Source organism: Symphalangus syndactylus, chromosome 5 (assembly GCF_028878055.3).
Source record: "Symphalangus syndactylus isolate Jambi chromosome 5, NHGRI_mSymSyn1-v2.1_pri, whole genome shotgun sequence".
NCBI classification, from domain to species: domain Eukaryota; kingdom Metazoa; phylum Chordata; class Mammalia; order Primates; family Hylobatidae; genus Symphalangus; species Symphalangus syndactylus.
In genome coordinates, this window is record NC_072427.2 from 25,414,613 (window position 1) to 25,429,023 (window position 14,411).

At 46.3% G+C, this 14,411-nt stretch overlaps 2 protein-coding genes across 6 annotated transcripts in view; one reads left to right on the forward strand and one right to left on the reverse strand.

Annotated features, from left to right (window-relative positions):
- Positions 1-9,441, reverse strand: part of ARNT2 (aryl hydrocarbon receptor nuclear translocator 2) — a 200,999-nt gene extending 191,558 nt beyond the window's left edge. For 3 of the 5 annotated variants that reach the window (XM_055277477.2, XM_055277481.2, XM_055277480.2), the window contains exon 1: positions 9,276-9,429. In XM_055277477.2, coding sequence (XP_055133452.1) covers positions 9,276-9,306 — 31 coding nt within the window. In that variant the 5' untranslated portion in view covers positions 9,307-9,429. Of the gene's footprint in view, positions 1-8,088; positions 8,513-9,275 lie in introns of those variants that run through there. The other 2 variants (XM_055277476.2, XM_063638637.1) reach the window with 2 other exon arrangements.
- Positions 9,442-9,832: 391 nt separating this feature from the next.
- CTXND1 (cortexin domain containing 1) overlaps positions 9,833-14,411 on the forward strand; it is a 211,873-nt gene continuing 207,294 nt past the window's right edge. The window contains exons 1-2 of the mRNA XM_055277486.2: positions 9,833-10,092; positions 10,234-10,317. The gene's annotated coding sequence lies outside the window, so the exon portion shown is untranslated. The remainder of the gene's footprint in view (positions 10,093-10,233; positions 10,318-14,411) is intronic.

A 14,411-nucleotide genomic window follows, 5' to 3' on the forward strand; every position in this document is an offset into this window, starting at 1 on the left:
GGGGACCCTGCAGTGGCCCACTGAGGCCATCAGAGGCTCTCTGCCTGTTGAGTAAGGCAACTTCCTGCCTGTTTTGAACTGGACCAATTACCCTAACAGCAGTTAATAAGGAAGCCACTGAAATTATTAAATCACAGAAAGGAGGCCAGAAAAGGTACACAGTTGCCCTTTATAGACATCAGTAGATGATCTGAGTTCCAGATTTACAGGCAACAGGGCCTGGCCTGGGTTGCCAGAACCTGCCAAGGATAGGGGGCACAGCGTCTGGGTGTAGGACCTGCTCATCCACCTACCTGCTGGGGACTCCAGGTAAATCTCTGAGCCTCTGTTCTAACCTTTGTGGACAGCAGTATAAAATAAAAGTATATAAATCCATTTGACTGTTCAATTCTACTTCAAAGAACTGACAATAAGGAAAAAATCATGTATTTATATATTCATTCATATACGGGGATGTTCAATACAATGGTGTGTACAATTCTGGCAAACAGAAAAGCATACCAAATATTGTATGCCCAGATATAAGAAAATGAGTTAATGAATTATGACACAGCCATAAACATGATATCATGCAGCTTCTCAAATCAGTATCCTTGATAGGATATACCATTAATGAAGGGAAAAAAGGGATGACAAAACAATATGCTCCAAATAATTCTATTTTGTTATATATATATGTTATATATATGTGTATATATGTGTTATATATGTGTATATATGTTATATATGTATATATAACATACATAACATATAAATAACACATATACATATATATGATATATATAACATATATACATATATAACATATATGTATACATGTATACGTATATACGTATACATGTATACGTGTATACGCATGTATACGTATATACGTATATATGTATACATATATACATGTATACGTATACATGTATACATATATACATATATACGTATATATGTAATATATGTATACATATATTACATATATAACATATATATGTAATATATGTTATATATATGTGTATATATATATATATATATACACACACAATATTTAGAAAAAAGTCTATAAGGATATATGCAAAAATGTTAGTTATGGGTGGCAGAATTATCTTAGTGTTTTTGCACATTTTCCAAATTTTTTACCATCAACACAGATCTTTACTGTGCGGGAAAAGTGGTTGTGGCAAAGAAAGCAACCAACTCCTCAGCAGGGGCTGGGAGAAGAGCTCCAATCTCTGCTTTGTATGTTCTCACAATGAAACCAAAACAGTAAGAGATGTCCCATGTTTTCATACAATGTACAAAAGCAGGAAGGACCTATTTGTAAACATTTTGGCATTTTTGTAGATTTCCCTGAAAAACACGGTCAAATTGTTATGGACTTGGCAGCCACAGAGTCTCTGCTTATCTGCAAAGAGCCTCAGCTTCCAACTCTAAAGCCTGCACTATTCAATCAGAGGGCAATGAATGCATCTTTTGACCTTGTTGCTGCCTTCCTGAATGCTGTTAGGGTGGCTGAATCTCAAAGCCAGCCTGGAGTCTGTCTTATCAGTAACTGCTGGTAATTAAGCAAGCCATGTCAACAGTTTCACACACAGCACAGAAGGCAGTAAATGGGAGGATCCCACTTCCCTTCTGAGAAGACCCTGTGGGACTGTAACACAGAACCTACCACTACCACCAGCCAGTCTCCAAGCTATCACCTACCCTTCTTCTGGGAAGAATGATGAGCTTTGTGTGTCCAAAGTATCAGGTAGGTGTAGGACCTCCTCATCCACCCACCTGCTGAGGACTCAAGGTAAGTCTGAGCCTCTCTGAGCCTCTGGTCTAACCTTTGTGGACAGCAGTATAAAATAAAAATATATAAATACATTTGACTGTTCAATTCTGACCTAACCTTCTTCTGGGAAGAATGATGAGCTTTGTGTGTCCAAGGCTCCTTATTATAAAGTCTAGAGGAACTAGTTTGCATAGGGATTATCTTGGTAGGATTTTCAGATCAAAATAAGTTTCCACAAATAAAAGTCAGAATCTCAATTAGACAGCTCTGGCCTATTTTGTTTTTTTTTTTGTTTTGTTTTTTTGAGACGGAGTCTCGCTCTGTCGCCCAGGCTGAAGTGCAGTGGCGCAATCTCGGCTCACTGCAAGCTCCGCCTCCCGGGTTCATGCTATTCTCCTGCCTCAGCCTCTCCAAGTAGCTGGGACTACAGGCGCCCGCCACCACGCCCGGCTAATTTTTTTTTGTATTTTTAGTAGAGACAGGGTTTCACCGTGGTCTCGATCTCCTGACCTCGTGATCCGCCAGCCTCGGCCTCCCAAAGTGCTGGGATTACAAGCGTGAGCCACCGCGCCCGGCCTAGCTCTGGCCTATTTTGTTACAGAGACCCACAAATACAGGATATATGCTTTCTTTCCTTCAAGGGAGTCATTGAAAGGCAGCCACATACAAAATATAAGACAGTTCCCTGGCATCCCTCCATTTATTCATTAACAAAACCCTACTGGGTATCTACTGTATGGGAAGCAATATGGTAGATGCAGGGCTGCCATACTGTTGGATACATTCCCTGCCCTCACAGGGCTTCCAGTCAGGTATCAATCAAATAACTACACAATTTACGTGAGGCGAAGTGCTCCAGAAGCAAAGTACAGCTTTATGGGGCCCTGGAAGAACACATGATAGGTACATTTTACCTGGACAAAGGGATCAGGACAGATTTCCCTAATGGAGTAAGAATTCAAGCTGAGACCAGAAGAAAAGTAGGAATTGGACAGGAAAATGGTCAGGAGTGAGGAGGGTGTAAGGGTAGGGAAGGAGGGACAGTGAGCAATTAATCATTCCAAGAAGAGGGACACAACATAAACAAGAGCCCTCAAGGAGCTTGGCTAAAACAGAAATAACTTTTCTTCATTGAACAAAGAGTTTTGTGTGGTGAGCTAGTCCAACAGCCTCACCTGCCCCACAAAAGGAGGGAAAGAGAGAGAGAGAGAGAGATGGTAGACAGATGATAGGTAGGTAGATAGATGATAGATAGATACATAGATGATAGATAGATAGATAGATAGATAGATAGATAGATAGATAGATAGATGATAGATAAAAATGAATGGATTGCTGGATCTGGAAAAGATGTAGAAATAATCTCCCTACGACCTTGTGTCTTAGTGAATGTCAATAAAGACAGACAATAAAGCAGTAAATGCAAGCATTGCTTGGGAACTATGGTACTTGGACCAAAAGCTCTATGTTCTGTAAACTAACTTACCCCAAGGAAAGCATTTAGAGAACCTGGTAAATGGCTGGCTAACATCCTTCTTCGTTTCTTTCTCCAGCCCAGATCTCTGGGAGCATGTGTCCCACTGCCTCCATGACAGTTCCACTTGCTTGTCTCACAAGTAGCTCAACTCAGCTATCCAATACTGAAGCCTGGAGCACACCCCACAGGCCCCCTGCCTCCCACTAACTTCCTGTCACCTCCAACCACCCAGGTGTCAGACAGAAAGCTGGGAATCATCCTTGACTCTTCCCCTAACTCCTTACCATGAAGTCATGATGATTCTGCCCCAAGCAGGATATGTCGTGCCCAAGGGATGGACAGGGAAGTAACTGGTGCCCCTGGAGTTGTTCAGCATGGCATCCCTGCCCCCAGTATAACTCAAATCCACCTCTCTCTCTCTCCGTCTCTACTGACAGCCCCTGGCCTAAGTTAGCACCGTCTAACTGGAGTCTTGCTTTTCCTCCCGCTTTAGTCCAATTGGCTCTCCACACAGTAGCCAGAAGGAGCATTTAAAAGTGCAGGTCAGATCATGTCCCTTGCTCAAACCCTCTTCAGTAGATTTCCAGTGCTTTTAAAATGAAGTCTCAGCCCCTAACCCAAAAGTGGTCCCCCGTGAGCTGGCCTCTACCGCAGCTCCAGCTTCCCATACCACTTTCACCCTTGCTCCCTGTTCTCCAGCTCTTCCCAACTCAGGGCCTTTGAAGGGGCTCTTCCTTGTGCCTGGAACGCTCTTCCTCACATTTCTCTTCATTCCTTGGCGCTTGACTCAAGGGTCAACTCCTCAGAGAGGCTTTCGCTGACTTCAAATGGTCTTTGCTAATCCTCTAATTTAGGTCCCTTGGTTATTTTATCTCAGGGGATCATTTCTTCGTAACATTTACACATGTCATAACTAACCCAATTGTGTTACTCTTTTGTGACTATTTGTCTTGCTAGCAAGCAGCATGATGGTAGGAGGTATACCTAATTTGCTCACCACAGTGATCCCAGAACCAAGATCAGTCCTCGGCACACAGCAGTTACTCAGTAAGTATTAGCCCATAGCAGCTTCATTCGTCATAATTGCCAAAACTTAGAAGCAACCAAGATGTCCTTCAGTAGGTGAATGAATAAATAAGCTGTGGTACATCCAGACAATGGAATATTCTTCGGCACCAAAACGAATGAGCTATCAAGCCACTAAAAGATACGGAGAAAATGTAAATGCACATTATTAAGTGAAAAATGCCAGTTTGAAAAGGCTACGTAATGCATGAATCCAATTATATGACTTTCTGGAAAAGGCAAAACTATGGAGACAGTAAAAACATCAGTGGCTGCCAAGAATTTGGAAGTGGGAGGAATGACTAGGTGGAGCAAGGAGAATTTTTAGGGCAGTGAAAATACTCTGCGTGATATTACAACGGTAGATATAAGTCATATACATTTGTCTAACCCATAGAACGTCTACCATCAAGAGTGAATCCTAATGTGAACTATGGACTTTGGGTGATAATGATGTATCATTGTAGGTTCATCAATTGTAACAAATGTACTACTCTGCTGGGGAATGTTGATCATGGGAGTGGCTGTGCATGTGTGGGGGCAGGGAATATATGAGGAATCTCTGTGCCTTCCTTTCAATTTTGCTGTGAACCTAAAACTGCTCTAAAAAAGGAGCCTTTAAAAATTAACTTTTTAAAATTCATTAATCAATTAAAATAAATATATACTGAAGGAATAAATAAACCTCTTTTTTCAGATATCACTTCTTCCTTTTTTTCTTTCTTTTGATGAAAGCCAAAATGCCATCAGCTCATTTTTTTCTTATAAGTCCATAAAATAATGATGCGTCCTGCAATTGATGGGCTCTTAGATTCAATGAAGGACAGGATATAGAGAAATTGGGCTGAACTGTATGTCCAGCTGGTTTGGCTGTTCCAGCACTATTCAAGGCAGGACAGCTTGCAAGCATAGCGCACACGTCTCAAAGGCTCAAAACTTACCCAGATTCTTGGGTGTCCTGCTGAGTCCCCAAGAGCACTGAGGAAGCAACCACTTGACAGTATCCCATATTTTCACAAATCTTGTCTGCCTCACACCCCAGCCATCAGCGCAAAATGACCGTTCCTAAATTCTCTATAAGTCAAAATCTCTGTCTTCAAAAGGCCCAAGTTCAGAAGTTACCTCCCATAAGACTTCCTCTGGCTCCCCATGACGATATGAACACGCCTAGTCAACATTCATTTCATTCCACCTGGTGTTATTAAGTTAGTCTACCTATGCCTCCCCTATTAGACTTAGAACTCCCTGAGGTCAAGAAATATTCTCCCTCATCTCCACATTGCTCTATTCCTTGCAGACAGCTTGGCATATCAAAGACATTCAATCAGTTCAACAAGCTGATTCAAATGTCCCTCCATCCAAGGCAATTTGTCCAGAGAATCTTCCTGCACTATAAAATTAATTCCAAATTGAAATGCCAAAGACCAGAAACCTGGAAGTGGGGAAAAAGTCCAATAATTGATTTCAGAAAAAAAGTGGAATTCCAAATCTCTTAAAACATAATTTTGAAATCCTTTAAAACATACGAGCCTTATTAATTACTCTTGCAAATACTCATCTCAGAGAATGTCCACATAATGCTTAATTCCTAATGATTACTGGTCTGAATTTGTAGCTGATTCCCTCATGCTTAAATTACAAAAGATTAAGATGGAACAATGACATTGGGGAAACAATCTCCTTCTTAATTGTGCCATTTCAGCTGCAAATACCCTTTTATGTATATAACTAATTCAAACCTTCACTACTTCCTCGACATCAGAAACACTTAAATGTCATTCAAAAAGGTAGCAAAACAAATAACACACAAACACACAGACACACAAAACGGAAGATTCTATGACTTCACTCTAGTCTAAAGGATATATGTCATTCCTGGCCAGAGAGAAAAGAGAAAATCAGCCAATACAACAGTTTCAGTGACCAACGTAAGGACTGTAAATGACCCAGAAGGAGGGGGTATCAGGGGCCACAGGATATGAGAAATATAGCCAGGACTGTCATAGCAGAAGTCATGAGGAAAATATCTGGGAGCCCAATCCTTTCTTCTCCTTTCCCAGAGTAGCTGGTAGAATCCTAAACTAAAACCCCAACAGGGTGCCTTGAAGGAGCAGATTCCAAATTTGGACCTGGATTATATCAGCAGAGTAACATGAATGTGAAGACCCCAACATCATCGGTCTCCAACAAGACTCTAGAGAGTCCCCACTACACATCACAGAAGAGTGTCATTGTAAATGGTTCTGCTGTTGTGAAGTGGTCAGCTGGGAAAAAAGGAACAAGTTGGGGGCAGGGGGGGAGGTGACTGGCTGTGGCCTTTGTACCCTGAACACGAACTAGCAGCAGAAATAAATCCTGGTGATTCCCCGTCCATTTGGTTCTGTTTACCAAGCTCTTATTCTTTGCAAAGCAACCATATTTAGGGAAAGGAGGGAGGCAGAAAAAGGAATTCAAAGAAGTCTCACAAGCTCATGTGAAGTAGGCTCTGGGTGATAAGCTTGGGTACCATGGCTTTTTTGTTGTAAATTGCCCATAGAATCTGAACTCTCTCTCTTTGGCTCAAACCCTGAGCCATCTCCCTTGAAATTAAACCTTTTCTCCCAAAGAAGAAGATGGAGATTCACATGGGGCAAGAATAACACATCCCCACGGATCATCCTCAGGGGACCAGTAAAAGAAATGATGGTAAAAGGAAAGGTGATCACCTCAAGGAATTTTCACTTGAGAAATTATCACCATGCTGAAGATCTCTGGTATAGCTGTCAACAGAGAAAAGCATCTGTCAAGCTGGCCAGGTGTTGACTAACAACGCCAACAATACCCTGTGCTTGTACCATTCAAGTCTCCCGCAGTCCAAGGCACAGGCACAGGCTTTCCTGTGCTCCACACCACTGGGCCAGGGGCAGCTACTTCATCTTTAGTCCGTGTAGCTCATGGAGCAATGTAATGGACAAAACAGTTTTAAACAATGATGTCCTGGCATAGAAATTATGTAAATCACCAGGGATTTTATTCCTGTTCCCAATGTATATTGGAATAAAATATCTTCATTTAGCATCTTTTGCTTTTTCTAATTTCATTTACATCTATCAATTTTCTATTGATTTTGAAGTAGTTGAATGAGTTGAAATTGCAGCTTCAGTCGCAGGCAAACTGGCACAGACGTGTTTTCAGACCAGCCACATTCCTCCTCAGAGTTCTGGACAGAGGCCTCCTTGTCTGTTCTTCCAAGAGTCCCTGTTTCTGTTGATGGAACTGCCTTCCTTGGAATTACACAGGCTCTTCACCTTGGTGTCTCCATAGACACCTCCCCTTTGTCCCTCCTTGGCCTCCTCCTTTACTCTTACTCCAAATCTAATCAGTGCCAAATCTGGAACTCCTCTACCTGCCCAGTGGTGCATTCCTTCCTCTCTGGTCCAGCCATGGCCACCAACTCTGGCATCCCCAGCACCTGCCTCATTTCATGCTAGCCTCCCTGTCTCAAGTCTTGTTCCCTCCTGACTATGTTTCCTAGACATAGCTGACAAATTAATCTTCCAGAAAAAGTGATCATGCGATTTCCTTGTTCACTACCATTGAGGTCTCTCTCTCTGTCTCTCTCTCTCTTTTCTATTTTATTTTATTTTTCTGGTTCTTAGGAAGTGTGCAGAGGACTCTCCCTTAATGTGGAGAGAGAAAGTCCATACTCCTCAGTCTGTCCTTTAAAGCCTGGTCACATCCAAACAACTCAGTGTTAAATCCCACTGCTGCCTCTTATATCCCCAGTGCACCAACCACTTACCTCTGCACATGCTTAGAGCAAGTCCACTGTCATTTATGCCTGCAATGCCCCTCTGCTACTGGCTCTGTATATTCAAACATTCCCGTTTTCAAGGTTCAGCCGAAACGTCCAATCTCTAGAAGCCTTCCCTGGCCGCCTTAGATGAAAGGGATCTTTCATTCCTAATTCTATGATGAGAGACACTTTTCTCTGCTAGGCATTGCTGTTCCTCCCCCGACCCTCCCTATCTCCAACACATGACCTCCCTCTGCTGGAAATTTCCTGGGGGCCGCCCTCTGTGACTCTCCCTGCATCTTCCACAGGGACCTAGCAACTTGCCGTGCCCACAGCAGCCTCTGCACAACACCCAAAAGTTTGTACTAGCTTAGATGTTCACGTTTCTCTTCTCCCACACCCTGCTCATCAGGTAGGGAACTTTCCCAACGAAAACGGAACTTCCCTACTACAATACCAAAACAGGTAAATGTTGCCACTTGATCAAGAACTCTTCCATTTTTGAAATATTTCCTAATGAGCTCAGTTGTCACAGACTGCACCCTGGGGACAGCTCAGCCCAGAAAGCAGAGGATGTCACCTGGGCAGGACCAGGGCTGCTCCACGCTGATGACCACAGGCTGGGTGTTTTGTGCCCCTGGAGGGTTAGGACACACAGCAGCCAGTCGCAAAGGGCGCAAAGGACCAACGCTTAGGGGGCGGGGCGGGCAGGAGAGAGTCCCGGGAGTTGTACCCTGTTGAATCCCAGCTCCAAACTTTTCCCTCCGTCAGCGCGGAGCCCTCCCCACCAGCCAGGACTGGTTGACGCCGTGATACCACAAAAGCCGGGACCGGAAGAGAAAAATATGTGGTATGGGGAAGGCAAAGGCGGTTATTTTCAGAACTTCGGGGGCTCCCGGGCCGGCCCTTCGGGTTCCCGAGGATGCGAGGCCAGCGTTCGGCCGCCCGCGGGTCCGGACCGGCGCCTGCCCGGGACCGGATGGGCAGCGACCGGGATGCAGACGCCGCTCTGGTGCTGATGCTGCAGCTGCCGCGCAGTGACAGCCGCTCCACCACCCACTGCGCCGAGCTGCGGCTCCGCGCCCCCGGGGGCGCCCGGCGCGCCTGGTCCGCTCCGGTCCGCTTCGGCCCGCTCCGGCCCCGGGCAAGGCCTGCGGGCTGCAGCGGGCGGCGCGGCCCAGGCCGCTACTCACCCGGAGGGTTGACCGCCGCCGGGGTTGCCATCTTGCTCGGAGAGGATAGGCGCCCTCTTGGCAGGGGCGCGGGAGGGGCGGCGCGGAGCCCGGCGCTCAGCCCCTGGGACCCGCTCAGGCCCAGGCGCCGCCGCCGCCACACAAAGGACGGCGCGGGCGGGCGGCGCTCCCTCCGCTCTCCTCGCCGCCGCGGCCGCTCGCCGTCCCCGCCTTTCTCTCCTCCTCCCCCTCCTCGGCCTCCTCCTCCCGGTTCAGCCTTTGTCGCGCGGCGGGGGGCGCCCGGCCCGCGGCTCCCCGGTCAGAGCGGTAGCACCGCGAGACTTGGGGCTGCGGGCGGCGGGACCCCCAAGTTGGGCGCCGGCGAGTGGCGGGCGCAGAGGGTCGGGCGCTCCCTCGGGCTCGCGCAGGTGCTCGGGCCTGGCCCGGCTGGGACCGCAGGCGCCCCTCCCGCGCTCGCCTAGCCCGGGCTGCCCCCGCACGCCCACGCCCCAGGTGTCCGGGCGCGCATTACCGAGGGGCGCAGTGCCCAGGCCAGGAGGCCAGGGCGGAGCGGGTGAGGGAGAAGCCCATTTAGATTCAGAGGGAAGCCGGTCCTGGGAGACGACCGCGAGGAACAAAGGCGCCCCAGTGCTGCCCACTTAGCATGCCAGAGCCGCGCTGCTCGGCTCCCAGGCCGGGGACACGGCCCGGTGCTAAGCGGAGGGTGCCCGACCCCGGGAATTCCTAAGGCCACAGGCACCTCCAGGGCCACCGCCGCACCCAGCTTCGGAGTGCACAGTGCACACGCCCAGGCACAGGCAGCCAGGCCCGAGAAAATGTGAATGTCTTGGCTTTGAGTATGGCGCTCAGCTCTACCCTACTTGCCATGATGACTGCCGTTGATTATTACTTGAGGGCGTTGCAAGGGCCTTATTTACACCGCCAAGTTGAGAGTTTAAAAAGATTTTTTTTTAAATAGGTTTATCTGCGTATCCTGGCGAAGTCTGGATGCAGAGAACTTGGAGCGGTTGTTTTCTACCAGACACTGGGATCCCTGTGAGAGGTAATGGCCCCTAGGAAGGACACGTCACCCTCATGGTTCCTGTAAAGGTTAAATGGAAGAATAAAAACATCCCAGGTGAACGCTGAGAAGGGCAAGTTGGCCCCTAAACGCAGATATGTTTGCAGAAACATCAAAACTGTCTTAAATCCTTCCAAAGAAGCATTTTCTGGAGGGTAGAAAATTTGGGATGTATGTTCAAATAAGCATTCTCTTCGGGGAATATTTGTCACTACTAATCCAATAGTCTATTAGTTCTACAAATGTTGAATGTCTGCTGTGTGCCAGGCACAAAGCCAGGTGTTGGGCCTACCATGGAAAGAAAGACATAGGAGCTCTGTTCTTCTAGTTTGGGGCGTAGAGTGGGGAAGAGTGAAACAAAGTATCTGCACTCAAGAAGCACACAGCTCTCTTGGGGGCTTAGGGCAGAAGCCCTGAAATTGGCATCTCTAGCTTGTAGTCGCTAATGAATGAGTGAGGGCAGAAAGGAGGTGGAGTGATAAGGAAAAATGAAAATTAGGCTTTGAAGGCATGAGTAGGACAGGTGGAAAAAGAAGGCATTTCAAGTAAAAAATAAAGCAGGTGTGCACCCAGCCACAAGATAGGCCAGGCCCAGACAGAGAAACCAGGATATCAGCTATGCCCGCTCCTGTGCTCCATATCAAAGTTGACTGTTCCTGATTCCAACATCAAGCCAAATGAGAATTCAGCCTCTCTTCTACATACCCCAAAAAGCAACACACTCAAATACCAACTTAATTAATGTATAACATATACTGGACTGAAGATTTCTTAAGGAAAGTGAAAGAGGAGGCTCTCCTCACTCACTCCACATCAGAAAAGATAAAACTCCATCTCAGATATTTCTGCTACCCGGAGTCCCTTCTGGATCCTTCTCCCCACAGGCGGTTCAGTCTCTGGTGGCCCATCTACATAAATGGCACCTGGCATCACTGCCCCCTATCTCACCAGGCTCTTTTATTCTCCAACTTTCCACACCCCTAAGAAGGAAGCAAGTTCCTCTCCTTGCTGTTTATGTATCAGTTTAGCATTTCAGCCAGGACCCATGGCTCATTTTGTCTCCAAATACAGTTCTAATATCATCCCTAAAAAATAAAATATGAGTGAACATGACACTCATGCACACACACATTTAACCATACGGATTTGTTGACAAGTTTTATTTTCTTACTCTGCTGTTGTGTTCTGCCCATTTTTCTAAATGTTACTCGGCTGATACCTTTAAAACTGCATCTTGCTCAAGCTTCCTACTTCTTGCACTGATCCATTGCAATAAAAGACAGGCGACGTGTGGACAACTGCTAGATACTTCCCAAGTCTGCAGTCGGCCATGCTGTGGTTTTTGGTATGTAATAAATACATTTAGATTTTCACAAACGAGACATTTCATCTTCTCCCCCAGTCAGTGTATTTCAGAGGTAGAAAGGACCTTTGACATCATCCAATTCTGCCCCTGGAGTTTGTAGATAAGGAAACTGAGGCTCAGGGTAGCCAAGGTCATGCAGCTTAATAGCCAGACAAGACTTAGAACTGGGCTATGTGCAATACTGGGATTGGTTGGGTGGGGATGGGGAGTGGTTAGGGTGTAGGAGAAGAAATAGAGAAATGGGCAACTCACCTTCTCTCTTGTCTCTTAGTATTAAATAGGTTAAATGCTCGGAAACATTGATTGTGGATGAAAGCCCCCCACTTAAGTAAACAATCTGAAATGGAGTGGTTAGTCATTGTTGAATACTGAGTGGCATTTACACAATACAGTGGTCTTGTGCTAATTATGAGAGTCAGCAGACTGTGACCAGTTAACACAGGCTCAGGAATTCCACTCAACCTTTAAACAACCTAGAACTCTTTGAAATCCCAAAGGAGGCTGTTAAATTTGAAGCTGAGATTTGCATTTTTGAAAAGATTAATGCAGATCCACTGGGCCCATAGCACAGGATTCTGGGCACAGCACTCCCAATAATGACCAGAGTTGACCAGCTGCTGTGCTAATGCGTACCAGGGTCCACAGCCTTTCTTTCTTTCTTCTTTTTTTCAAAAACTTGGTGGGAGAAAGCAGCCACCTGAATTCTGCTTCATATCCCTTTTAAGTCCTAACACTAGAGACAAAGGATTTCCATTGTATAATATATAATGATCCAAGGCAATTTTATCTTTTTTTTTTTTTTTTTTTGAGACAGAGTTTTGCTCTTGTTGCCCAGGCTGGAGTGCAATGGTGCAATTTCAGCTCACCACAACCTCTGCCTCCCAGGTTCAAGCAATTCTCCTGTCTCAGCCTCCCGAGTAGCTGGGATTACAGACATGCACCACCATATCCAGCTAATTTTATATTTTTAGTAGAGACGGGGTTTCTCCATGTTGGTCAGGCTGGTCTCAAACTCCCGACCTCAGGTGATCCGCCTGCCTTGGCCTCCCAAAGTGCTGGGATTACAGGCATGAGCCACCATGCCCGTTTTTTTTTTTTTTTTAGGTGGAGTCTTGCTCTGTCACCAGGCTGGAGTGCAGTGGAGCAATTTCAGCTCACTGCACCTTCCAACTCCCTGGTTCAACCAATTCTCCTGCCTCAGCCTCCCAAGTAGCTGGGATTACAGGTGCCCCCCACCACCACACCCAGCTAATTTTTGTATTTTTAGTAGAGATGGGGTTTCACCATGTTGGCCAGGACGGTCTTGATCTCCTGACTTTGTGAGACGCCCACCTCAGCCTCCCAAAATGCTGGGATTACAGGGGTGAGCCACCACGCCTGGCTAATTTTATCTTCTTTTAACTTCACTTTAAGATACGAAGAGACCAGGAATGAACGCATGGGCTTCTGCAGAAGGAGAGGTATGGTAGGGCTGCCATGAATATAACCACACGCTTTCTCTCTGTTTACATGTCTCTTCTCAACCCTTCCTTCCTCCTCCATTCTTTCTAACTTCTCTCTCTCTTTGCTGGTGATAAAGGCTCATGGGTCTTGGTTATCCCCACTGCTACCTCCTTATCTTTATTTCTACACAAGTGACAACTGCCCACAGATTGTCTGTCCAGGCACTACCCCCAGCCCCCACCCCTGCCTTCTTCTCTATCAGGCCTCTTCTTTACACCAAGAATCATGGACTTATAACAGATCAAATGTAGATGAGATCTTAGTTTTATACAAAAAGGCATAAGCACCAGCCTTTGAAGCAGAAAGCGTGGTGTAGGTTTTCGCTCTGTCGCTTCATGAAACTTCTGTAAGTCTCACTTTCCTCACCTGGAAAATGGGGATGATGTTACCTACTGTGCCGAGTTTTGGTGAAGATGACATTGAATGAAGTAATGCGTGTGCTATATACACTTTAGAGACTTTAAAATATATTGTGATAGTATTGCAGAGGGAAGAAGACAAGTATGGCAAGTCCCTGTCCCACAGAGATAGGAAGGGGAAGCTTGTCGTGCTTTACCTTCATGGAGAGTGGGAAGAGGGAAGGAAGGAGGGTGGGAGGGGAAACAGGCAGTTAGACCCAGGTGCTCTAATTTCCGTGGAAGGTATATCAAGCCAGCTGATGGAATAGCCAAAAGCAGAGGGGTTTTTATCCACCACCCATGTGGGAGTCTTGGGGAAGATAACACACAGGGTGGTTCTGCAGGGATTGAGAGAGGTAGCTGCAAAGCTGGGCCTGATTTAGCACTCCTGGCTCCTCGTGGCTCTGTGAAGTATGCTAGGTGTCCCACAGGTGAGGAGACATGAAGGTTTTGAGGGTCTAAATTAACGGATATCTGGGTGAGGACTAAAAGGCTATAGTAGGCAGGATTGAATGAACAAGGCCCCAAACCAAGGCCACAGATATCAGCTCTCAGTGTGAGGCCTCCTAAAGATACCTCAATGTTCACCACCTCAGCCTCCCAAAATGCTGGGATTACAGGGGTGAGCCACCACGCCCGGCTAATTTTATCTTCTTTTAACTTCCCAGCCCCTCAGAATGGAGGTGGGCAAGGCTCTAAGGCTCCCTTCTCTCCCACCATTCCCTCCATGACCACCTAGACGCCACCTTAAAGGGGAGCTGGGGGCGAAAGGGAAAGGACCTAAGAATGACTGTGCATTCCCCTGGGTG